Genomic DNA, 23,424 nt, shown 5'->3' on the forward strand with positions numbered 1-23,424 from the left:
CCTCCCGCCAGTCTGAGAAGTCCATCAGCAGACTCTGCAGGGAATTCTGGGCTATCAGACGCAGTTCATCATCCATATGGATGGTTAACCTGGCAGTTAAAAGACAGAAAAACATGAATACAGTGGGGAAAAAACATATATGTATATTAAAAATATATAAATATATAAATATTGGTCAAAGACGAAAAGGGGTTTATATACTAAAAAATCTTGTCAGACATATTTAGAACAAGAATCATTAGTTGATATTAAAAGACACAGTGCAGCCCCCCAAAAAACGAATTAATTGTAATGTGAAATTTTTACTAATCTTTGCCACTATCCTTCTAACCACTAGGTTTTACCCATTTGTTAGCAAGAAAAGTTTTTAATCATATAATATTTTAACAAATTTTTAACAATATAATAAAATGTAGTATGATCACATATTCTTTCATATATTTTATAAAGTACAAGTCAATGTGTTACGCTGAATGACGATGGAACATTATTTCACCCATATTTTGACATTTTATCTTCACAAAAGTTATTTGAAACATAAAAGTAGACACTTTACTTGCATACATGTTTTCTATGTATATAAAAGTATTATTTTAGTATCATGGATATTATTTCAGTATTATTTTAATTTTAAAGCTTTAGTAATTTTGTTGTGTTTTGTCATTTTTATTCGTTTTTTTTTTTTAATATGTCTATATTTTTGAATTTTTATTTCAGTTGTATTTATTTTTGTACTTCAAGTTAAACTAAAAGAAAATGAGAAATGATGCCTTGACACCTAGCTGAAATAAAAACAATATATTTTAATTTATTTCAGTTTCATGTTTATTTTATTTAAAGTAGCAAAAATGTTGTTTAATGATTTTAGTTCTAGTTTTAATTTTAGTAGCCTGATGTGTGTGTGTGTGTCCCTAAAATGTTCCCATAGATATCAAAATAGTATCACGCACAATCCTCATAAATAATCAGCATACTTTCCAAGATCTTCCATTACAGAGCAGAAGTCCCTCCAGCTCCAATGGAGGAAGTTCACAGAGAGATCAACTTTACACTGAACTAGTTCACTGACCTAATGGCTTGAACATGAAGAATTAAGTCTGATTAGACCAGCCCTGACTCAGATTGCACTGGGACATCCTATTCAAGCTGGGGGCTGGGAGGGATCACATTACTGAAGCTTTCGGGAAACCTGACCATTGGGCAATTCGTTGAAGCAAATGCTTCCTGCTTAAACGCCCATTCATGCATTGAACATATACACACACTCACCGAGCCAAAAGGTCTATGAGCTCTGACTTGGACATGCCATCGGGAAGGATGCGTGGAATGGCGGCCATGCATGTCCTAAAGAGGTCAATCTTAGGTTTCCTCTCGCCCCTGTCAGTATAAAGAGAAGTCAAACAGAGCTAAGTGCACTGACAAGCTCAAGCTTCGTTGGATTTGGACTGATGCGTCAGACAGGTGTGTGCAGAGTATCAGATACACCAGATAAAAGATTATTTGACAGAGTGTTGTGTATGACATACGTAATCATGTCCTCGGGTTCCTTATTCAGCATCTGTGCGTTACTCAGCATCATACAGCGACCAACCTCTTTATCCAAGTGTCTGAGGATGTTGTCTAAAGCTTTCCGCACTTGGGGGTAATAGATGGACATTCCTGATGGTTGAAATAATGCAAAACTGTAAAAGACTGGCATGTTCTTCAATAGTAACAGAATTTAATGAGAAAATGTCAATCAATATGATCAAGAAGACAATTTCTTTTCTGTATGTTTTTGGTCAAACCTTGTTGTGTTCCGGTCATTTTGATCCAAAGAGGATTTTCTTTTTTTCCACAAATGCTAGTTAATGTTATTGGATTGGACTAAAACTTACTGACTTTGCTCACACATAACTTCTCTTTTTATTTTTTGATACTTTTTGGGGATTTTTTGCCACCTTGTTACACCTGGTGTTCCCAGTCAAAAATGATCAGTCTGCAAAAAATTGCTTATAAATTTATTGTTATGCTATATAATTGTCAAATCTCGGATTCAATCTTTTTAACAACTTGTTTACTTTTCTTTTACCACAGATTTTGTATTCCTTTTTGGAACTGATTGATCGTAGGCCTTGTCGGTCTGAGCTTAAGCACCTCAGTTTTGCCACAATTATCCACAAATAAACAAAAAGTGTATGGATTTCATTGCATTAGACAACAAAATCAGCAGAAACGGCAAATGAAGTATCTTCATATTTGTTATATAATTTAAATTAAATGTTTGAAAAGTTTCCATGCTATCTTTCTTGCATTAATATTATTCCCATATTATAAAAGTTTCAAATACTTTTTTTCTAAATTTTAAATAGTATATCTAATGTTTTACAATTTAAAAGTTTTTTTTTTTTGCAAAATGTTTTGCTTGAAAAGTGTGCTAAATGAATGCCTGTGCTGTTCATTTAACAACAACAACAAAAAAAATCATAAACAGCCTTTTTTTTTTAATAGAAATTATTCCTCTAGAAGTACAACAGATGAACTCACCTATGACTTTGGCCTCATCGTCAGTCAGAGGCTTGCTCAGGAATGTCTTTTTGACTCGTAGTGTGTTTCCAGAAGGGAGCGTGGCCCCTGTGTTCGGCATGGGGGGATCACCATCTTTCTGCTGCAGCTTGTCAGCAATGACCAGGAATGCTCTGAGACCTATATTCATTCTCTACAAAACAAGAAATCAAGATATGAGTGCCATTACACTGAAATAAAGCTTCTACATCTATTGTAATTTGACAATACTTTACCTCTGGATTAAGACTAAAGGCTTTTGCAGGTTTCCCAACACACAGTAGGTCAAAAATGACTTCTTTCATTGCAAAGTCAAGTCTTTCCTGTAAGATAAAAGAAGAATGAGGAAATGCAACTCACATCTGCAACGATGCAGTATGCGAAATGTAAATATTTTAACACATGCTGCATCAGGAACACTAAATATGTGGAGTCTTGCAAATTACGATGGGAATCTAGCTGTCATTGCGCATTTGTTTCGGCAACAACACTAAATCCTTTGTCCTTAGACACATGCTCTGTTTTCACAACAAATGAGAATTAGGTTTTGTATAATGGTTTAACAGCTAACAACAGATTAGCATTTAGGTCTTAGTTGTAGACCTGTCTGTCATTTAATCGCAGACTTACCTGTGCAATAAACTGGATAATCTTAACAAATATATTGAGAGGCATGTCTTTAGGAACTACGCTGCGGGATCCTTTAGGGAACAGGTTCGTCACAATCGAGTTGAGGCGGCTGTGGGGATGAGATCAAGTTTAGAATCAGGCACTGACATACACTAAAAGAAGGTCAAAGCATAGTGACACAGATAGCTTGCTATAATTAGCATTCCATTACAGTGGCAGACCTGAGCCCCGACCTATTTGTGAATTTTTTTTTTTTAGCAAGGTTTGTCCTCTTTGGCTTATTCATAGTGGTTGTAAACCCCTAAGTCACAGCTTGGTATGTGGCATGCAAATCTAAGGTTTCTGATATTTATGAGCTGCTATAATGCAATATCAATATTGCTATATACCTATATATTGCTATAATGCAATATAATCTCTCTAAATACATGTGAAGAACAGCGAACTGGCCCAACACCAGCTCTTCTGCCTAATTTGAGCATTTTATGATCCTTGTGATTCCAGAACTAACCTCCCATCCCATGCTTTAGATATTTAAAATGCCTTCTTAAATAAGTTTGGGATCTGTAATGTCTGTTGTTTTAATGTTTTTGAAAGAAGTCTCTTATGCTCAAAAATGCTGCATTTACGAGATCAAAAATACAGTAAAACAGTAATATTGTGAAATATTATTACACAATCCTTCAGAAATCATTCTAATATGCTGATTTGGTGTTTAAGAAAATTTTCGTATTATTATCAATGTTGGAAACAGTTGTGCTGATTAATATTTTTGAGGAAACTTTGATATATTTTTTTCAAAAATGCATTTGATTCAAAAAGTAATTTTTTGTAACATTGTAAAAGTATTTGTTGTCACTTTGATCTATTTAATTCATCCTTGCTGAATAAAATAATAATAATTTAAAAAACACTGGACAAACTTTCAAAAGTTGAAATATATAGGATAAAACATTTTTAGGTAGCATACTACTATTTGAAATCTGTTCTGTTGCATAAAGCATACTGTTCATTTATAGTACTTTATTTAGTATGCATGCAGTGTTCGGTTTATACTACTGTATGCTGTATACATACCCCACAGTTCAAAAACTATCACCACAACTTCCCCTTCTGGTGTTGAAATCCTCTAAGGGCATGTACATCCTTTCCCAAACAACGTCAACCATATATTAATACATAAATCCCAATCGATCTATTATGGATTAGCTGCATAAGACATCTACAATTGTTCAATGTTCATTTCTTGCCCTGAAGATCAAACATGGGTGTGTATATGGTTTAATTTGCCAAGCTTTTGATTCCCAGTGGACGATCTTGGCGTTCCAACACCCATCACCCATGACCACCAGCCTCCCTTCTGGTTCTCTCCTTTCTCCACCCATTTCTGGCAGCACTGTCAGTAATTACCCCTCGGCCTGAGGCACGATGACTGTAATGTATTGCTTGTTTACTCACTGCCAATGAGAAGGGCTGAGGGTTGCGGTCACACCCCGGGTTCATGGGTGGGGTAGGGTACAGAATTGTTTTATTTATTTATTTTTTTCAGCCCTCTAGAACTCCACCAAGAAAGCTGGCATTCATGAGATGGACCGTATTATGCCAAATCAGTTTACTGCGACCATACCCACGGCTTGTCTCTGGGGGTCTCAAGTGGGCGCTTTAGTAGTGGCTTTAAATCCATGGTTCAATACAAGTAGCAGCAGACCACGGATGTGCTTACCCCTGCGTCGCAGTGTTGCTCTCGCATTTGATGCGAATCATGTAGACCCACAGAAGTCGGTAGAGGGACTCTAGTGCTACCCGTGCCATTTTAGGGTCCTTGCTCTGTAATGATGAAGAGTGTATGTCGTGAGAAATCCAGTTTGCGCTTTTGAGTTAAATGAATAAATAAAGAGCAAATATAAAAACTACATACCTTCAGATTGGAGAGGCAGTTGTTGAGAAAGACATGCCATCTGTTGAGGAAGAACTGCTTTTGGCTGACACACAGTAGACATGTCACTAGTGGGTACAGAGCCTATAAAAACCAGAGAGAAGGGTACATGATGTTCAAAGTGCACTCAAACAGTACGAAACACTATATCTTATGAAAACCAGACTGACCAGAGAATGTTTCTTTCTTGTTGAAAGGTCCAAGGTGGTATCATACAAGCTCTCCACAAAGTTCCTTAAACAAGGAACATTCACCTCATTCTTAACAGCCTATTAAAGAACGGAAAGACAATAATAATGAGGATCAAAATGCTTTTACACATTTCAACAAAAATAAGGATTGAAAAGAGTGACATATGGCTATATATGTTATTAAAACAATTACTGGACCAACAGGTCATATAAAATGATGCGCGAGTGGTTTGTAATGTTCAAAATACATGTAAATAACATCCAATTTGCAGAGTGTTGACAGATCTTTATAACATTTCTCTAACCGCTGCTACGGGAACTAGAATTTCCACAAAGAGTCCAGCCAAAGCATGTTTGATGTCTTTGTCCTTCACTTCCAGGAAATACTGCGCACATTCCTGTAACAGAAAGGAGCAAAGCATTGAGAAAAACGGTTAGCTTTCACGTTCTTGAGAGCTAATATCATTGAGCTTATCGCTATAGCCTTATCTAAGTCTCTATATTCAATATAAATTAATAAAAATAAATATAACAAATAAAATATTAAACAAACAAACAAAACAAAAAAACAATAAAAAGGCTACAGTAGCAGTGTTGTGCTTTGTGAAAGGAAGATTATCCAAATGTCTTTATAGTCTACATTTACCTGCATGAACTGAAAGGAGGCTTCAAACTCTTCGACAGGATACATTTTCACCCGGAAGAACTTCACGCCCATGATGAGGCTGATGGTGCTTTGGACCACGTATGGGCTCTGCTCCTTTTGACGGAGCTCCTTCAGCTCACTCATGAACCTCTTTTTAACAGCAGGAAATCTACAAAAAGAAATGATGATTGACAGATAAATCATTGGCTTGAGGGCAAGCAATTACAAAGAGTAATCGAGTCGATTATATGTTAGATATAATGTAAGTTAGGAAAAAAATCTTTAGACCATTTACGATTTTACTCATTTCTATGACTTTTTTTTTTTAAGTTTTACAATGTAAACATGGCTCTCTGGAATATTTGGTTTTGATTGGCCAATTATGGCTTTCTGTGATCTCAAACACTGTTGTATAATAACCACAAAATTGTACATCAACAATCTCTTGTAAACCTTAATCTATGGCTACATTTGCCATTTTGTTGCCCAAGGAAACACAATTTGCTATCAAATTTGAAGCAGCAGTAACCACCACACATTCTTGGTGATAATCCATAGATACACATTTAGTTCTCCTCATTCTCGGATATTTGGTTACATCTTTAATGTCTGTTAGATACATTTGCATCTAAACTTATTTAGATCCAAATCACAGTGTGTTTTACCTGTTTGAGAACCTCTATGAGCACAAGAGAGAAGATGAAGTCGATGGCTAGGTCTCTCCTCTCCAGCAGATAATCTTTCTGCTGCTCATCACTGGGAAAAAGAGACAGAGAATGTAAACAGATTATGTAAGCCAATTTTGTTCCCACCCTCTCACACATTCACAGACTAAAATATAATTTCTCAATGATGAAATGGAGCAGGAAGCAGAAGTCACAGAAGCATCACTCAACACCCCAGTTAGCTATCTGATGTCTCTGGGCCATTCTGGCACTATTGTGTCAATCATCCGGTTAAGATAGAAGTTATCAGGCCAAGTGTGCATTGCAGTCTCACAGAAAGATATTTTTAAGCATATTTTTGAAAGAAATCAATATTTGTATTCAGCAAGGATGCATTGAAGTGATCAAAATTCACAGTAAAGACATGTATGATGTTACAAAATATTTCTACTTCAAATAAATGCTGAAAAAATCCTGAAAACGTCTACACAAAAATATTAATACAAATATTACATATATGGCTTAAAAGCTAATAGACTTTAACAAAACCCACAAATTTGGAATTCATGGGTCTTTAATATGCATGAGGCAGATTTGCATTAATTAACTCTACTATGCATAATTAACAAAATCATACTGTATTAAGCTTAAATGATCAGCCTTATCTAAGAGATATAAACAGGACTCACTTTTTGGACTTTGTATTTGAACGTGGTCTGTACTCATGGGATTCATCGTCAACTCCATTCTGTCTTTTGTACCAGTCAAACAGGGTGCGCAAGATAGATGGCAGGCAATACTCGGCCAGAGAACTCATTGTGCTGATCAACTGAAAAAAGGAGAACATGTATTGATATCCATATAAACAAACTTAAAAATACACCTAGTGCATAGTACTTGTATGTAGGCCATGTATTTCATGGTGCATATTCAGGAGAAAGTTGTTCTGAGTGTGGAGGTGGTCTTGGTGAAAGCAGGGACATTGTGCGAGCATGTGTCTTAAAAGTGTATCCAAGATGCAAAGAAAGCGAGAAAAGAGGAGGGAGTTGGGTAATGAGTGCAGGAAGGAAAGGCGGTCCCTGGTGAGGACTCGACACACAGGAAAGGGAGGGAGAAAGGGTGGTGTTCAGGGGCTGAGGGTGAACACTGCGAGCCCTTCATTCCCTGATGAACCCTGGGAGAAGAATCCCCTCTCAGCGAGGCTGCTGAAAAGCCCAGGGGATCATGGGTACAAACGCAGCCCTGTGAGTTCTGAATGAGGCTGCTATTCACCTGCCTTCAACACACACACATATACGTGCATACAGAAACAAACTTACAAACTCAGGGCAGGGAACACACAAGCCAGCAATAAAAAAAAGACCTTTCATTCTGGGCTTTCAATACATTTACTCAAGGTTATCTGAAATTAAATTCTGGTTTGTAGACATTTTTTACATTTATTCATTTTGCATATACTTTTGTCATTTGTTTGTACACATTAGTTAACTGCAATAATAAAGTTTAGAAATAATAATCAAATAACAAAGAAAAAAATAAGGATTTTTTCCCCCGCTTGCTCAGTCTGGCTTTTGGTTTAGATTTTTTACTTGCCCTGACTGGATACAAACTTAAAATTTTATATACTTTTTATGAATTTAAAATAAAAATTCCATATTTACATTTATCATTTAAAAAAATCTAATTTTAAATATATGTATAATTTTATTTTTATTTATATTTTATATTTGTATTAATTTTATATAATATTTATGTTTGTACACTTTTTAATCAAATTGAAAAGAAACTTTGCAATAAAAATGGGACATTTAATACATTTATTCATTTTGCAGATACTTTTCTCATTCATTTACAAATGAGTTAACTGTAAAAACAGAGCTTGAGAATTATAATCATATAACAAAGCTCAACAATAAAGATTTTTTTTGCTTGCTCATTCTGGCCCCAACGCAAAATTATAATGAATTCATTTAAATTTTATTTTATTTTATTCCATTTTTACATTTAGAATTTTACAAATTCAAATTTTGTCTCTCTCTCCCTCTCTCTCTCTCTCTATAAATATAAATATATATATATATATATATATATACACACACACATATGAATTTATATATTTATTTCATATTATTATGTTCTCACACATTTTTTATCAAATTGCAAAGAAAAACTGGAAATCTGCAATGAAAATTATATGCAATCTTTATTGTTGAGCCCTGTATAAAACAATCAGAAGCAATTATGTGTAAATTATAAAGAAATAATGTCTTGAACACTGCACAAAAGCATGCAGTGTCTCCTATCTATCATGAATTTGAGGCATAAAAATCTCTTATATAATCTATCAGAGATGCAAATGGACTCGCTCACTCTCAGACAGCCAGACAAGCCAAAAACCACATCAGGCTTTTACTGAGGTCACTCTGAATGCTTTAAAGGCCAGACAGATCCATGAATCTATTTTAATAATTCAAAAAGTCCGATTAATTTTTGGCACAGCCGGGCTGTCTCTTGTCTTTCCGCTTGGACATCTGTTCACAGACTGGATGTGGGGATGTGCGCATAAGTTCAGGGGGGCAGAAAGCAAACAGTACTTACTTGGTCAAACTGTGGATCTTCACCCCTCTGAAGAGACTTTACCAGAGGTTTTTCCTGTAAAAACAACAGAAAGGGTTTTCTAGAGGAAATATGATTCAGGCAATTATAGCTGAAAGTGATTCATTATGGTTTCTTTGATTAAATGCGGCTCTGTTTCAACATCATGAATTCTAAAAGCTACTGTAAATTACAAAAGTTTAGGGTTGGTAAGATTTTTCTAAGGTTTTTGTCTCTTATGCTCACCAAGTCTTCATTTATTTGATCGAAAAACAGTAATATTGTGAAATATTATTACTAATTAAAAATAAATGTTTTCTATTTTAATATATTTTAAAATGTAATTTATTTCTGTGAAGACAAAGCTGAATTTTCAGCAACCAATACTCCAGTCTTCAGTGTCACATGATCCTTCAGAAATCATTCTAATATGCTGATGTATTTTCAATGTTAAAAAGAGCTGTGCTGCTTACTATTTTTGTGTAAACAGTACTATTTGAAATATAAATATTTTGTAATATTATAAAATGACTTTACTGTCACTTTTGATCAATGTAATTTATCTTGCAGAATAAAAGTATTCTTTTTCCCTTTTGGAAATACAGTATTCTTTTCAAAAAAAAAAAATTCTTACTGACCCCAAACCTTTGAACATCAGTGTGTATATACAAACAGGGCAACCTGCAGAGTCTTACAATATGAAAAAGCTGATCTTAGCAACTATCACAGATCAAACCTGCTGATTAAACAACACAGGTTGTATAAAAAAACCAAACTGACGTACATTTCGTACTCCTACTCAGATAACATAATATGTTTCAATTAAGCCCTGGAATTCTGTGTAGCTTCTTTTCAGGTGAAAGCAAATTTACTAAGTGATTTGGATATTCAAATAGTATTATGATTTTGTAGACCTGCTGATTAAACAACACAGGTTGTGTAAAAAAACCAAACTGACCTACATTTCGTACTCCTACTCAGATAACATAATATGTTTCAATTAAGCCCTGGAATTCTGTGTAGCTTCTTTTCAGGTGAAAGCAAATTTACTAAGTGATTTGGATATTCAAATAGTATTATGATTTTGTTATTTGGATTCTGGGCCCAGAACAGGCTGTCTTCTCTGACCCTGCTGGGCTTGTCAGACATAACACTTTCAGACTGTGTTCAATTTAATTTGAGCTCATTCAACCCACTAGAGCACCTCTTTCATCTTAGGCTAATAAATATTTCAGTTGCTGAAGTCATTTGAGGGAGAAACAGATGAGAGGGCAGACAAGGACAGAGCAATTTCCCTTAAGGCTTTTATAAGAGGTTAATGGACCGCCGTGTGCTCTAGCAGGACCTTTCTCCACTTCTGAATCAAAAGACTGGGGTATTTCAAGATATGACCGCCCCATAAAAACATTCTAGTTGCGTCCGAAGAGAAAGAAAAGTAAATAATATCCAGAAACAAAAAAGATACTGCAGCTATGAATGAATCTCTATTTACTGCTTCTTGCTGTACAAATAAACTGCAGATAATCCAGGTCATACTATTATTTATGTAAATACATACCAGTTATTAAACAATACACTACACAACTGTGGCTGAACAGATCAGGTAACCTGATCTCTGATTTTTTTTTCAGTAAAAATTAGAAGACAAAAGATGAGCTCATTCTGGTGGCAGCTGTTTTGGGGGACACAATATATCTGTCCTGGGAAAGGTTCATTAACACTAGCCTGCCTGCCGGCCAAGAAACTAGCAGCTCGCTGTTAAACACGCATGCAGGTAAATTTGTCTGTTGTCTGGGAAATACTAACAAGGCTGGTAAGTGATCATGGTCTCCTTTGAAAAGAGCAAGTGTTTTAACACTAACATCTCATCTGCATTTTCCATTTCTGTCAGATATAAATTTCATTTCTATTGTCAAGAACAATACATAGATGTAGGGTCACGTGCTGAGCTACATAAACAACTAGAATTAGCCAGATTAGCTTGTATTTCATTGTTAAATTCAGTCTGAACAAGCCATTCCCACCGTCCATATGGGTCAGCCATCTCCAAAATCCTCAGAGACAGATGAGTATTGGTACTGGAATGGTCACAGGTCTTAAGATCATTACCTTCAATAGTTCAGAACTGTCACTCACCAACGGTTCGGCCATGACGATCCGTATTTTGCGCTCAGAGACGGTGGTGAAGTTGGCGAAGAGGCTCTTGAGCACGTATTCGCCCGGCCGGCTCTCTGGGTCCACGCTGATAGGCATCATGGCGGGCGGTCCCTTTTCACCCTGCGAGCAGCAAACCGGCGGGACAGGAGGCTTGCTGTACCCTGGTGAAGCTTTGAATAAGAAAAAAATTAACACTATAAATAAATAAAATAAATATTACATTATTGTATATATATTTAATAATAATAATAATAGTACACATAATAAATGTTATTAATCTAAAAGGCAAGCAAATTGAGAGGGGTTGTAATAATGAGGTCTTATGTAAATGAGGTGATCTTACTGTGTCTAAAATATTAAACGTATTGTATTTTGTATTAATCACATGAATTTTCTAGTGTTCTAGTTTAGAGGTCAAAAACTATTTGAATGAATACATTCAATTATTGTATTTCAGACAATGACCGTTTCCTAATCCAGACAGTGAAATCCATTTCAGAATTTCACAACCCTTCTCATTCTGCAGCTTGCCAGCGACTGCAACCTGTGCACACAAAGTAATGCCCAGCTTTCCTCAACACAAAATAAAGTAACACCCTAGAAGCAGAAGGTGCAATTTCATATTACTTTCATATTTCTTTCACAGAGCTCACAAACACACACACACACACACAATCTACTGGACTGGACTGGACTGGACTGTACGTAACGGCGGTCGAGTTGCAGAGGGGGCATGTGACAGTCACAGCAGTGTTAATTCTGACAACAAATTTTGATCTTGTTTTAGACACAGCCTTATCATATGTTGACAAAAACAGACTGTGTTCCACATGGCTTAAACTGTTTTTTGCTTTCCTACCGTATTTCACCTCCAAAAACATACAACAAGGGCAACAAATATGAAAGTTAATTTCTACTTTTTACTAAAGTGTAATGTATTTTAATATATTTAATAAGCACATCATTAATAAATTTTTAATGTGCAAAAACTCACCACTACATGCATATTCTTAATGTAAAGAGCAGCCCAAACAGTAAAACTAAAATGTGTTAAATAATATAATTTTTTAATAGCTGGATTAATTTATAAATCATATATTTAAAAAAATAATAAATGGTTAATTATTAATATAATTAATAATTAATAATTGCATTAAAGTGAACCTATTATGCAAAATTCACTTTTGTAAGGTGTTTGGACATAAATGTGTGTTGGCAGTGTGTGTACACAACCACCCTATAATGATAAAAATCCACCCACTCCTTTTTTTTAAATCCCCATAAATAATAAGCAGTGTCTCCCAATGGCCTATTTTTAGCATTGGTGCTAATGTGACGACTGAAGACGAGGTGGATTAATTTTGTTTTCGAAGAAAATGCTTCCTCAACTCTACAGAAATTCGCTTACGTACGTGCGAATCATTTTACACCGGACTGGTTTGTGAATGAGGGTCAGTATAAAGCAGGTTTTGCACAAAAGTTGCTCCTGAAGGATGGAGCAGTGCCAACCGTTCGTGATGCAGCTAACATTACGCCATCTAGAAGAAGTAAGTATCACGCGTTTGTTTTCCAAATTGCCTTTCTGAAAGAGCTTCTTGGCACTCTGTAAGGCTAATGTTGCTAAAGCTACCATTGTCTTGTCTGTTTTCACTGATGCTGCCTTCACGTGCTACCAGAATGATCGTGAATAGGAATGTGGTAGTTAAAAATTGCATATGAAAGCAATGTGAAATCGACCGCTTGAATTTGTCAAGCTCATAATCATATTCGGGACTTATAAAGTTCGTATTAGCACGCAATGGAACCATGAGACCAGCTATGTTGTTATTTTTATAGTGCCGTGCACCCCGTCTGTGTAATTCATAAATAATCTGGCAGGGTGCAGAATTCGGCACGACACCGGTTCGAACATATATGGCTGAACACCGCTAATAGCAGTTTCTGACATTTTCAGTGCATTAGAGAGTGTTTTGTAATTGCTGGCATGCCGGTGCGCGAGCTCTAGAAACTCCACCCTCTTCTGAAATGGGAGGCGGGAGCACCAGCTCGTTTTCATTTAAAGGGACAAACACAGAAAACAGCGCGTTTTGGCTCATACCCCAAAAATGGCAATTTCAACAAGCTATAAAAAATTATCTGTAGGGTATTTTGAGCTAAAACTTCACATACACACTCTGGGGACATCAGAGACTTATTTTACATCTTGTAAAAAGGGGCATAATAGGTCACCTTTAATATTTCTTTCATTTTATAGCATTCTACCTAACTGCACAATCATTCATTAACATACACTGCACCTCAAAAAGTCAGCAACAAACATTTATTGTTGATGAAGTCTTAATTTCATCAAACCATCTTAGACCAATATAATTCTTCAGCAAAATAAACAGTCTTTTTTGCTATGTTGCTATTATCTAAACAGCAATAAAAGCTCATGTGTAAGTTTGAGGCTTGCCTTGCACTCGTTGAATGTCACATTTTACCAATTCTGTTACTTAAACACTTTGTTCGTTTACAAGTTTCATCGTCATTTACTGACAGATTCTCACTCACTGCTTTTTCTCTCTCTCTTTTGTAGCACCTACCCAGACCTTTCATGAAGTTCACCATGCTGGTTTTATTCCAGCACATGACTGTGCTGTCCATAGTAGGGGAGCAGTAAATGGGATCCAGTTTTTCGAACCTCACACGTCCTTATCAGTCACTTCAGTGATGGCAATACCTTCTCCCATTCGCAACTTGCCCCATACTGTTACAGCACAAGTCAAAACAAAAGTTAGAAAATTAGGTGATAACAAATCCACACGTGTGCTTGCCTCTTCTGAAGGCTCTCTGTTGCAGTGTAAACGTCCACTGCCTCTTGAGACTGAAGGTTAGGCTGGAATTTTTAGCTGATGCCTGGGCAAGTGTGCAGGACTGACATGCTACAGTGGCATAGCTGCAGGGCTATATTTATCCCTGAGTACACACTATACGTCCTGATCTCCCCTCCGCCACTAACCAACAGTGTAAACATCATTCGATTGGGCACAGACTCACTCACTCACTCTCACTCCCTTGTTTGCACATATGTAGAAACACAGATGGCGTAAAGTAAGATATCTAGCTTCTGAATTCCACCAACCGACTCCATTACACAATCTTCCCTTGGGAAAACCGCCATGGGCAGCAAATGAGATGCCAGCTAGACTTGCTAAACTCAATAAAAATATTGCATAAACAAAATGCATAAACTGAACTCAAGCAGCAAAATGTCAATAAATAAAGATAAACAATAAACTAAAATTTCATAAAGCATCGCGATTGACAATAAAAAAATTAAATAAAATATAAATCAAAATTAAAAAATGACACTTCAACATAAAACTATTCATTTTTAATAATATATTTAAAATTTATTCCAAAATATTAATATTATGTATATATACGAACTACCATTCAAAAGTTTGTGGTTGGTGAGTTGTTGTTTTTTAATCTTTAGAAAGAAGTCTTTTTTTCTCAGCAATGCTGCATTTATTTGATCAAAAATACTGTAAAAACAGTTTATATTATATTATTATTACAATTGAAAATAATTGTTTTCTATTATAATTTTTTTAAGTAATTTACTCCTGTGATTGCGAAGCTGAATTTTCTTCAGTGTCACATGATCCTTTAGAAATTATTCTAATATGCCGATTTGGTTCTCAAGAAACATATTATCAATGTCGAAAACAGTTGTGCTGTTTAATATATTCATTGAAACCGTGACACTTTTTTCTGGATTATTTGTTAAACAGAAAGGTCAAAAGAACAGCATTTATTTGAAATCGAAATCTTTTGCAACATTATAAATGTCTGTGACTTTTGACCAATTTAATGCATCCTTGCTGAATAAAAGTATTCTTTTCTTTCAAAAAAAATTTATTTGTGAAACAGAATTCATGAGCAGTGTCACTTCAACTGAAATTTAGGGACTATATATGATTCTTTTAAAATTAAAATTAATTTAAAAAATAATTAACTTAAATTAATTTTTAAAAAATTCAATTACGCTGACTGATTAAGTCTATCTTGAAACTAAAGATTCATTCAGAATCGTTAGTTTCTAGTAATCAGTTTCTAGTAAATTAATGTGATTCCATCAGGTTGCTTCAAGGTGACTGTCATAATAAGTACAGTATAACCAACTAGCAAGAGAATACCTTTACAACCACCTGCGACTCCCTGTAAGTGCTCAGAACACCCTAGCAACCGGACAGCATCATTCTAACACACTAGCATCATGGCATTTTGCATATGCAAGCACCACTCTCATTTTCTTCAGAAAATCTGTTTTTAACTGTGATGGCACACAGTCTGCGCGCTCCAGTGCCGGTCAGGATGATTACAGCACCCTGATGCATTACATGTGACTCTGCAAACAAGAGATGAGCTCAGACAGAGCATTACATCAGCACTCTGCAGAGGAGCCTCTGAGCATTGAGCTGCTCCCAACAGGGACGATACAAGACACAGAACAACGCCTCTCTATTTCACACACACACACACACACACACTGACATGGGACACACACATAAACACAGACGCAGAAATATATTACACCACTTTTTTCTTTCTAAAACAAATCCTGTTGTGTCCTCCCAACATTTTTCTTGTTCAGGGAGTGGACAACAAGCACGGGAAAAACATACATCTAACAAAATCTCCCTCTGATGTAAATAATGTGGGCTTTTTACATTCATAGACCCCGACCGTGTACAAAAGGCCCCTGGGGACATCTGCCATAACTCTAAATAAATGGGACCTATAAAGCCCCATCCATTTTCAGATGGTTATCAGCTGGTTAGCATACAAAGCCCACTCATATCCCACTGGTTGCTTTCATCAACAAACAGAAAAAAATCTTAGTTCACAGTGAGAATGGATGTGGAATCTGCAGCTGAAACTCAATAGCATCGTACTGATGTACAATCCCAAACTGTCGATATTTCACACCAAAGTCCAAGGGCGTCTTGACTCACTTTGTACCCCTAAATAAGACACTGAAGACATGAGCAATGATAAAAAATATGTTTTAAACATGCAGAATAAGACTTGCAGGCCCTTCAAAGAATAAAAGGCATCCAGAGGTCACATATCGGACACCCATGGGCATCCACACCTATAGTATACTATAACCCGGAGTAACAGGATCAGGTTGTGTACCTGCCCGAGCACACTGTACCATTTGAAGAGAGTTGGCAATGCTTGTGTCATATAGAAAGGTCAGGAAGACAAACAAAACAACTGAAAGATGAGATACATCTGCATATACAGGTGCATCTCAATAAATTAGAATGTCGCGGAAAAGTTCATTTATTTTGGTTTGTGTCAATGATTGTCTTCTGGACAACTGTCAGATCAGCAGTCTTCCCCATGATTGTGTAGCCTAGTGAACCAAACTGAGATACCATTTTGAAGGCTCAGGAAACCTTTGCAGGTGTTTTGAGTTGATTAGCTGATTGGCATGTCACCATATTCTAATTTGTTGAGATAGTGAATTGGTGGGTTTTTGTTAAATGTGAGCCAAAATCATCACAATTAAAAGAACCAAAGACTTAAACTACTTCAGTCTGTGTGCATTGAATTTATTTAATACACAAGTTTCACAATTTGAGTTGAATTACTGAAATAAATGAACTTTTCCGCGACATTCTAATTTATTGAGATGCACCTGTATATGAGACATGCTGATTAGGACAGCTAAAAAACAAGGACATTTTTCCTGGATTTAGCCATTAGGCCTAAAGACATTCGCAGCTCTAAACCTCTGAGCCAGTGCTAAAAATATATTTGGTACACTGTGCAAAGCACATTTGATTTAGTGATAAGAACGTTTCACCCATTTACAGAGAGAGAGAGATTTGGTCTAAAAACTGAGGATTAAATTGTACAGCTGAAATATTTATATATTTATAAATATTAATATTTGATATCACTCTGGCTTGAAAAGAAGCTATTTCATAATTCACAAAAAAAATTAGCTTCTGAATTACACATACATAGGTCTGTAAAAACAACATATAAAACTACTTGCAATGTATAAATCATGAAAAAATACTTGGATACAAAAATTGACATATACACACCATTTTCTCAGAATTCTTTGATTAAAGGGGTCATATGATGCTATTTTAAAGATCATTATTTTGTTTCAAAGAACAGCATTTAGAAATAGAAATCTTTTATAACATTATAAAATGTCGTACTATACTGTCAATTTAATGCATCCTTGTTGAATAAACATGAATTTCTTTAAGAATATGTATTAAAAAGATATTAAAAGTCAATTTACATTGATTACTTAAGGAAACACTTCTAGATTAACACAAATCAGCACAGAATTCTCACTGCCACTCTTGCTGCAAGCTGATTGGCTGAGGGCTGACCATCCCTCAAAGCTGATTGGTCAGTTAGGCTGGTGCGAACAGGCACCTGATGCACACTGCTCTAGGGAGCATACTGTGTACCAGAACTCCAGGACAGGGATTACAAAGCAATATAGACAAAAATGCCAGCTACCTCCACCTCATAATTCAAGACAAACGTGTAACAAACACTCAGTTCCATACAACAAGATCTTATAGAAGCAGTGTTGACATAACATAACGTAATAGGTCTAGTTGTTGTTGTGTTTTATTAGTTAGTTTGGAATGACATAAAGATGAATAAACAATGTCATAATTGTTATTTTTGCATGAAGTATCCCATTGAGCCTGATTCATGAGCATCAATTGACTACATGCAACACAAAAAAAGAAAACAGATATAGCAATGCATGCCATAAAGTCCATATTAAGCTGACCTAATAAAATCCCAGAATATGAAAATAAAGAGGACAACAACACCAGAGCACGTGCACCAGAGAAACAAACTCGCCCTCTCACATGCAAACTAATTCTGGATCCATCCCGCCAGCCCTGGCTGCGATCCCGCGGCTCTTAGCGCCAAGATACTCACTGCTGCTCCAGGACTTCAGCAGGGACTTGATGCTGATCTCAAAGAAACCCGAGTCCTGCTGGCTGGCCATATCTGCAGGTCAGTGAAGTCAGTCAGTGGATGCTGAGGTCCCGTACGTTTCCACCCCCTGCCTGCAGCAGCGGCCGGAGCAGGCAGGTGGAATCGGCTGCTATGGGAGAGTGATGCTAAACAGAGATGTTGACACCACAGACTGAGCCAGAACAGAGCGTCACAGATCCGCTAAGCTCTCCCCCCTCCTCTATGAGTGTCCAACCCACCCTCCCTCTCTCTCTCTCTCTCTCGGCAGGTTCACTTTAAATAACCCAGAGACAGAGGCAGGGAGAGCAGGAAGAAATCCTCTTAGCCCCGTGTGGTTAATTATAACCTCTGTTTGCTTGCATCTCAAGTGAGAGAGACTCTTCCGACTGTCCTCCTTGGCTTGAGCATGTGAGAATATCCAGGAAATGGGCATCTGGTAGGTTAGTATCCTGATGTACAGGTAAAGATGAAGCCCCAGACGATGTTTGTTCTGCTATTACAGTGTATGTACCTGCAGATGTTCCAAACGGTGGTTGTTAGCAGCCACCAATGTTATGGGATAAACAGGAAATCAAGGAGAAAATCTAAGGCTGATGTATTTCCCAAATAACATTATAATACAGTGGCCCCAAAAATATTAGACATGTTGGACACTTAAATCACATTTAAAAATGACTGCCTTGCATTAGATACAAAACATGAAACCAAGTAGTATGTGCAAACAGATGATGACAGATCTTCACATCACTGTTGTAATTACTTTTAACAAACTGGTCTCAAGCTGATTTTTAATGGATATATGAAGTCAGTTTCCCTCAAGATCAGAAAAATGTAGTTTTTTTTATTTTTAAGAAATGAATACTATTATTCAGCAAGGGCACATTAAATAAATCAAAAGTTACAGTAAATACTTTTAGTTAATCAATTTCACAAATGCTGTTCTTTTAAACTTTCTATTCATCAAAGAATCCTTGTTTTTCACTGTTTACAAAAAAATAAAAAAATAAAAAATTTGAATAACAATGAAGTATCATGTGACACTGAAAATTGTAGTAATGGCTGTGTAAAAACACAGCTTTGCCAACACAGGGATAAATGATGCAATATATTAAAATAGAAAACAGCTATTTTAAATTGTAATAATATTTCACAATTTTTCCCATCACAGGTATTCATCGCCATGTCTTCTCTTTGAGATAATGTAAATATTTAGTCTTAAGCCAACTGTGGGAGTGGGAGCAGGTTGTTCAGCAGCTTGAGTCCCATTAAGAGCCTATTAAAAGCATTTTCAAGCTCTGATGAAGTGATGGAATGTGAAGCATGTCTCACTGATGCAGTGGATGTCAGTACCAGCTCTGCACTCCTTTTTTCTTCTCCATCTACTTTTCCTCCCTGTGCTGATTTTCCCTCTCTCCAGCCTCTGGCCCCTCTTTCTCCCCTTACACTCTTACCTTATCCTCCTTTTCAGACACTTTCAAGGAAACACACACAAAGACTCACACACACAGGGCTCAAGTAACGTTTGCAGTGTCTATCCTCAATCTAAGCTGCCTCTGTGTCTACTGCCATTTACATTCAACTGTTTATCACATTAAACGCACATTAAACGAGCAGGATAGACACTGTGGGGTCCAAGAAGTCTGACACCACTAGGGAAAATGCTTCTGTTCTGCTTTAATGACAGCAGATCCAAAGAGCATCTTCTGGTTCAATGAAGAATACTTCTAACCATCTGCACAAAGTTCACATGATCATTATCACTTATCACATTTTCCTAATGACTTCGAAATAGTGGAGAATGTTGAATTGTATGTCAATGTATACTACCATTCAAAAGTTTGGAGACAATATGACAGTATACTAGAATGATTTTGGCAGGATCATGTGACAATAAAGACTGGAGTAACAGCTGCTGAAAATTCAGCTTTACCATTACAGGAATAAAATGCATTTTAAAATATATTCAAATAGAATACAGTTGTTTTAATTTGTAATAATATTTCACAATATTACTGTGTTTTTGATCAGATAAATGCAGCCATAGTGAGAACATGAGACTTCTCTCAAAAACATAAAAAATGAATGAATATGTTGCCATCCCAAATCTTACCTAGCAAATCAGTTCTTAATTCAACTAAGAATTAGAGTGAATACTGCAAAAACACAAGGAGCTTTTTTGCTTTTTTTCTACTTTGATCTGCATTTCCTCACATTTCAGCACACCACTATGGAAGTTTTCACTCACAATATTACAGCTTTTACTGTATTTTTGATCAAATAAATGCAGACTTGGAGCATAAGAGACTTCTTCCAAAAATATATTTTAAAAAAATTGAACGGTAATTTATCTACTTTTTTCTATTTTAAAACCCAACAAATGTGTTTTTGTGAAATGTTTTCCTTAAAAGTGAGTTTGTGCTATATTTCTTTCAAATTAAATCCCACTTGGTTTGTTATTTTGTAATATAATGCAAAGATATTCACTTGCAAATGTATACAGTACACTTTTTTGGGGCCACTGTATATTCCAAAGCCTTTGCCCACTTTTTGTGTGGCACCAATGACCTTCCGTGACTCTCCACTTTCACACTCAGTGTTGGTTTTGGCTTGAGCCAGTGCTAAAGTCCCCATTCATCACAAGTGTCAGTCAAGTATGAAGTAAAGTGCTGAAAAGAGACAACTGCAACGCGGTTTTAACAGTAACGTCAGCACAAGCACATTCTCACATGCTATTTTCTTAATTTTTTGCTGAGGGATTAAATAAGAATTTCTACAATTTCTACAAAGTCCAAATCTCACAAGAAGTCAGCAAAAGTCAGCAAAGCACAAACCCTAGTCCAATCAATGCAGCTGTAAACAAGATCACTTGTGACATTTCTAGTAAGCAAAAGTCTCCGTCACAAAGGCACTTGGTGAACTGCGTACAGTATCAATATGGTGCCGGTCCAGCTGGTGGACTAGCATGGCCATTATGTATAATTACTGGGACTGGTCAGATATTCATTCCGTCTCAAATACAAACATAAACACAGACTCTATCAGATTCTGCATTGAGCTTTGGATGTTACACACTGCTGATTCGCTGGCAAGCACTACACATCCTGAGTCACTCCATAATCCCATCATGCCCCTCTCTATCCCTCCGATGTCGAGAACTTGCCCTTAATTACATAATGCTCACACTCTATTAATCAGGCCAGTTTAAAGCTGCCCACTTGTGTTCTGGTGGAAAATAGTCCATTTATTCTTACTAATACTAATACAACACAAATCCACTAAATTTAACAACAGTGGTGTCTACTTTTCAAAAAACTGTAAAGATAATAAGATACAGATTTTTTAAATAGAAAAATGTTAAGTGCTTAAATTTTCATGTGTTAATATGAGTAAACAGTTTTAGCATAGCTTTTTTATATTTTCATATTCAATATACCCCAGACAGTAATGCATATCAACAGTACCACATGTTTTCATGTGACCAAGAATTTACAACTAGAATTTGCCTACAGGGGACAAGGGATTCTCTGTTTCCCTGTTTTTGTTTACCTTTCAAAAATTAAAACATTGCTACAGTGGTTATAAAGATGACATATCCCAGTAACATAACCCACACTCGGACCTGATGACGTTTTGAGATTGGACCTGGCACAGCAAGGGGCTCTCAGACAGATTATTACATAATGTCCTGGCTGAACTATCGCTCAACCTTTCAACCAGACCATTATCACCACACACTGCAAATGGAGGTCTTGATGGCTAGAAATGACCAAAATTGTCCTGATGTAAAAAGCTAAAGGGCACTAGCCATTACAACTCACAACTGAAAGCACTGTATTGGAAAATGACTCGAGTCTAAAAAATAAATAAATAAAAATAAATAAATAAAATAAAAAATAAATAAATAAAATAAAATAACAAAAAAAATTAAATTAAATTATAAAATAAAATAAAATAATAAAATAAAATAAAAGATATGATTCTGGGACCTCTAAAATATTTCATAACCTTACAAACAAAATCAGTTTTCCCATCACAGGTATTCATCGCCATGTCTTCTCTTTGAGATAATGTAAATATTTAGTCTTAAGCCAACTGTGGGAGTGGGAGCAGGTTGTTCAGCAGCTTGAGTCCCATTAAGAGCCTATTAAAAGCATTTTCAAGCTCTGATGAAGTGATGGAATGTGAAGCATGTCTCACTGATGCAGTGGATATCAGTACCAGCTCTGCACTCCTTTTTTCTTCTCCATCTACTTTTCCTCCCTGTGCTGATTTTCCCTCTCTCCAGCCTCTGGCCCCTCTTTCTCCCCTTACACTCTTACCTTATCCTCCTTTTCAGACACTTTCAAGGAAACACACACAAAGACTCACACACACAGGGCTCAAGTAACGTTTGCAGTGTCTATCCTCAATCTAAGCTGCCTCTGTGTCTACTGCCATTTACATTCAACTGTTTATCACATTAAACGCACATTAAACGAGCAGGATAGACACTGTGGGGTCCAAGAAGTCTGACACCACTAGGGAAAATGCTTCTGTTCTGCTTTAATGACAGCAGATCCAAAGAGCATCTTCTGGTTCAATGAAGAATACTTCTAACCATCTGCACAAAGTTCACATGATCATTATCACTTATCACATTTTCCTAATGACTTCGAAATAGTGGAGAATGTTGAATTGTATGTCAATGTATACTACCATTCAAAAGTTTGGAGACAATATGACAGTATACTAGAATGATTTTGGCAGGATCATGTGACAATAAAGACTGGAGTAACAGCTGCTGAAAATTCAGCTTTACCATTACAGGAATAAAATGCATTTTAAAATATATTCAAATAGAATACAGTTGTTTTAATTTGTAATAATATTTCACAATATTACTGTGTTTTTGATCAGATAAATGCAGCCATAGTGAGAACATGAGACTTCTCTCAAAAACATAAAAAATGAATGAATATGTTGCCATCCCAAATCTTACCTAGCAAATCAGTTCTTAATTCAACTAAGAATTAGAGTGAATACTGCAAAAACACAAGGAGC

At 36.1% G+C, this 23,424-nt stretch overlaps 1 protein-coding gene across 1 annotated transcript in view; it reads right to left on the bottom strand.

The window, feature by feature from the left end:
* Nucleotides 1-18,552, bottom strand: part of LOC107757097 (protein furry homolog) — a 49,453-nt gene extending 30,901 nt beyond the window's left edge. The window contains exons 1-16 of the mRNA XM_016574477.1: nt 18,346-18,552; nt 11,344-11,534; nt 9,211-9,264; nt 7,302-7,441; nt 6,613-6,703; nt 6,546-6,556; nt 5,948-6,116; nt 5,607-5,699; nt 5,281-5,379; nt 5,093-5,194; nt 4,898-5,001; nt 3,175-3,283; nt 2,781-2,867; nt 2,527-2,698; nt 1,527-1,659; nt 1,270-1,377 (exon numbers count right to left, since the gene is read on the bottom strand). Of these exons, the coding sequence (XP_016429963.1) occupies nt 1,270-1,377; nt 1,527-1,659; nt 2,527-2,698; nt 2,781-2,867; nt 3,175-3,283; nt 4,898-5,001; nt 5,093-5,194; nt 5,281-5,379; nt 5,607-5,699; nt 5,948-6,116; nt 6,546-6,556; nt 6,613-6,703; nt 7,302-7,441; nt 9,211-9,264; nt 11,344-11,534; nt 18,346-18,415 (1,733 nt within the window). The 5' untranslated portion in view covers nt 18,416-18,552. The remainder of the gene's footprint in view (nt 1-1,269; nt 1,378-1,526; nt 1,660-2,526; nt 2,699-2,780; nt 2,868-3,174; nt 3,284-4,897; nt 5,002-5,092; nt 5,195-5,280; nt 5,380-5,606; nt 5,700-5,947; nt 6,117-6,545; nt 6,557-6,612; nt 6,704-7,301; nt 7,442-9,210; nt 9,265-11,343; nt 11,535-18,345) is intronic.
* Between the last annotated feature and the right edge of the window lie 4,872 nt (nt 18,553-23,424).

The sequence above is a fragment of the Sinocyclocheilus rhinocerous genome, unplaced genomic scaffold (assembly GCF_001515625.1).
Source record: "Sinocyclocheilus rhinocerous isolate Xijiao unplaced genomic scaffold, SAMN03320098_v1.1 scaffold1152, whole genome shotgun sequence".
Classification (NCBI taxonomy): Eukaryota; Metazoa; Chordata; class Actinopteri; order Cypriniformes; family Cyprinidae; genus Sinocyclocheilus; species Sinocyclocheilus rhinocerous.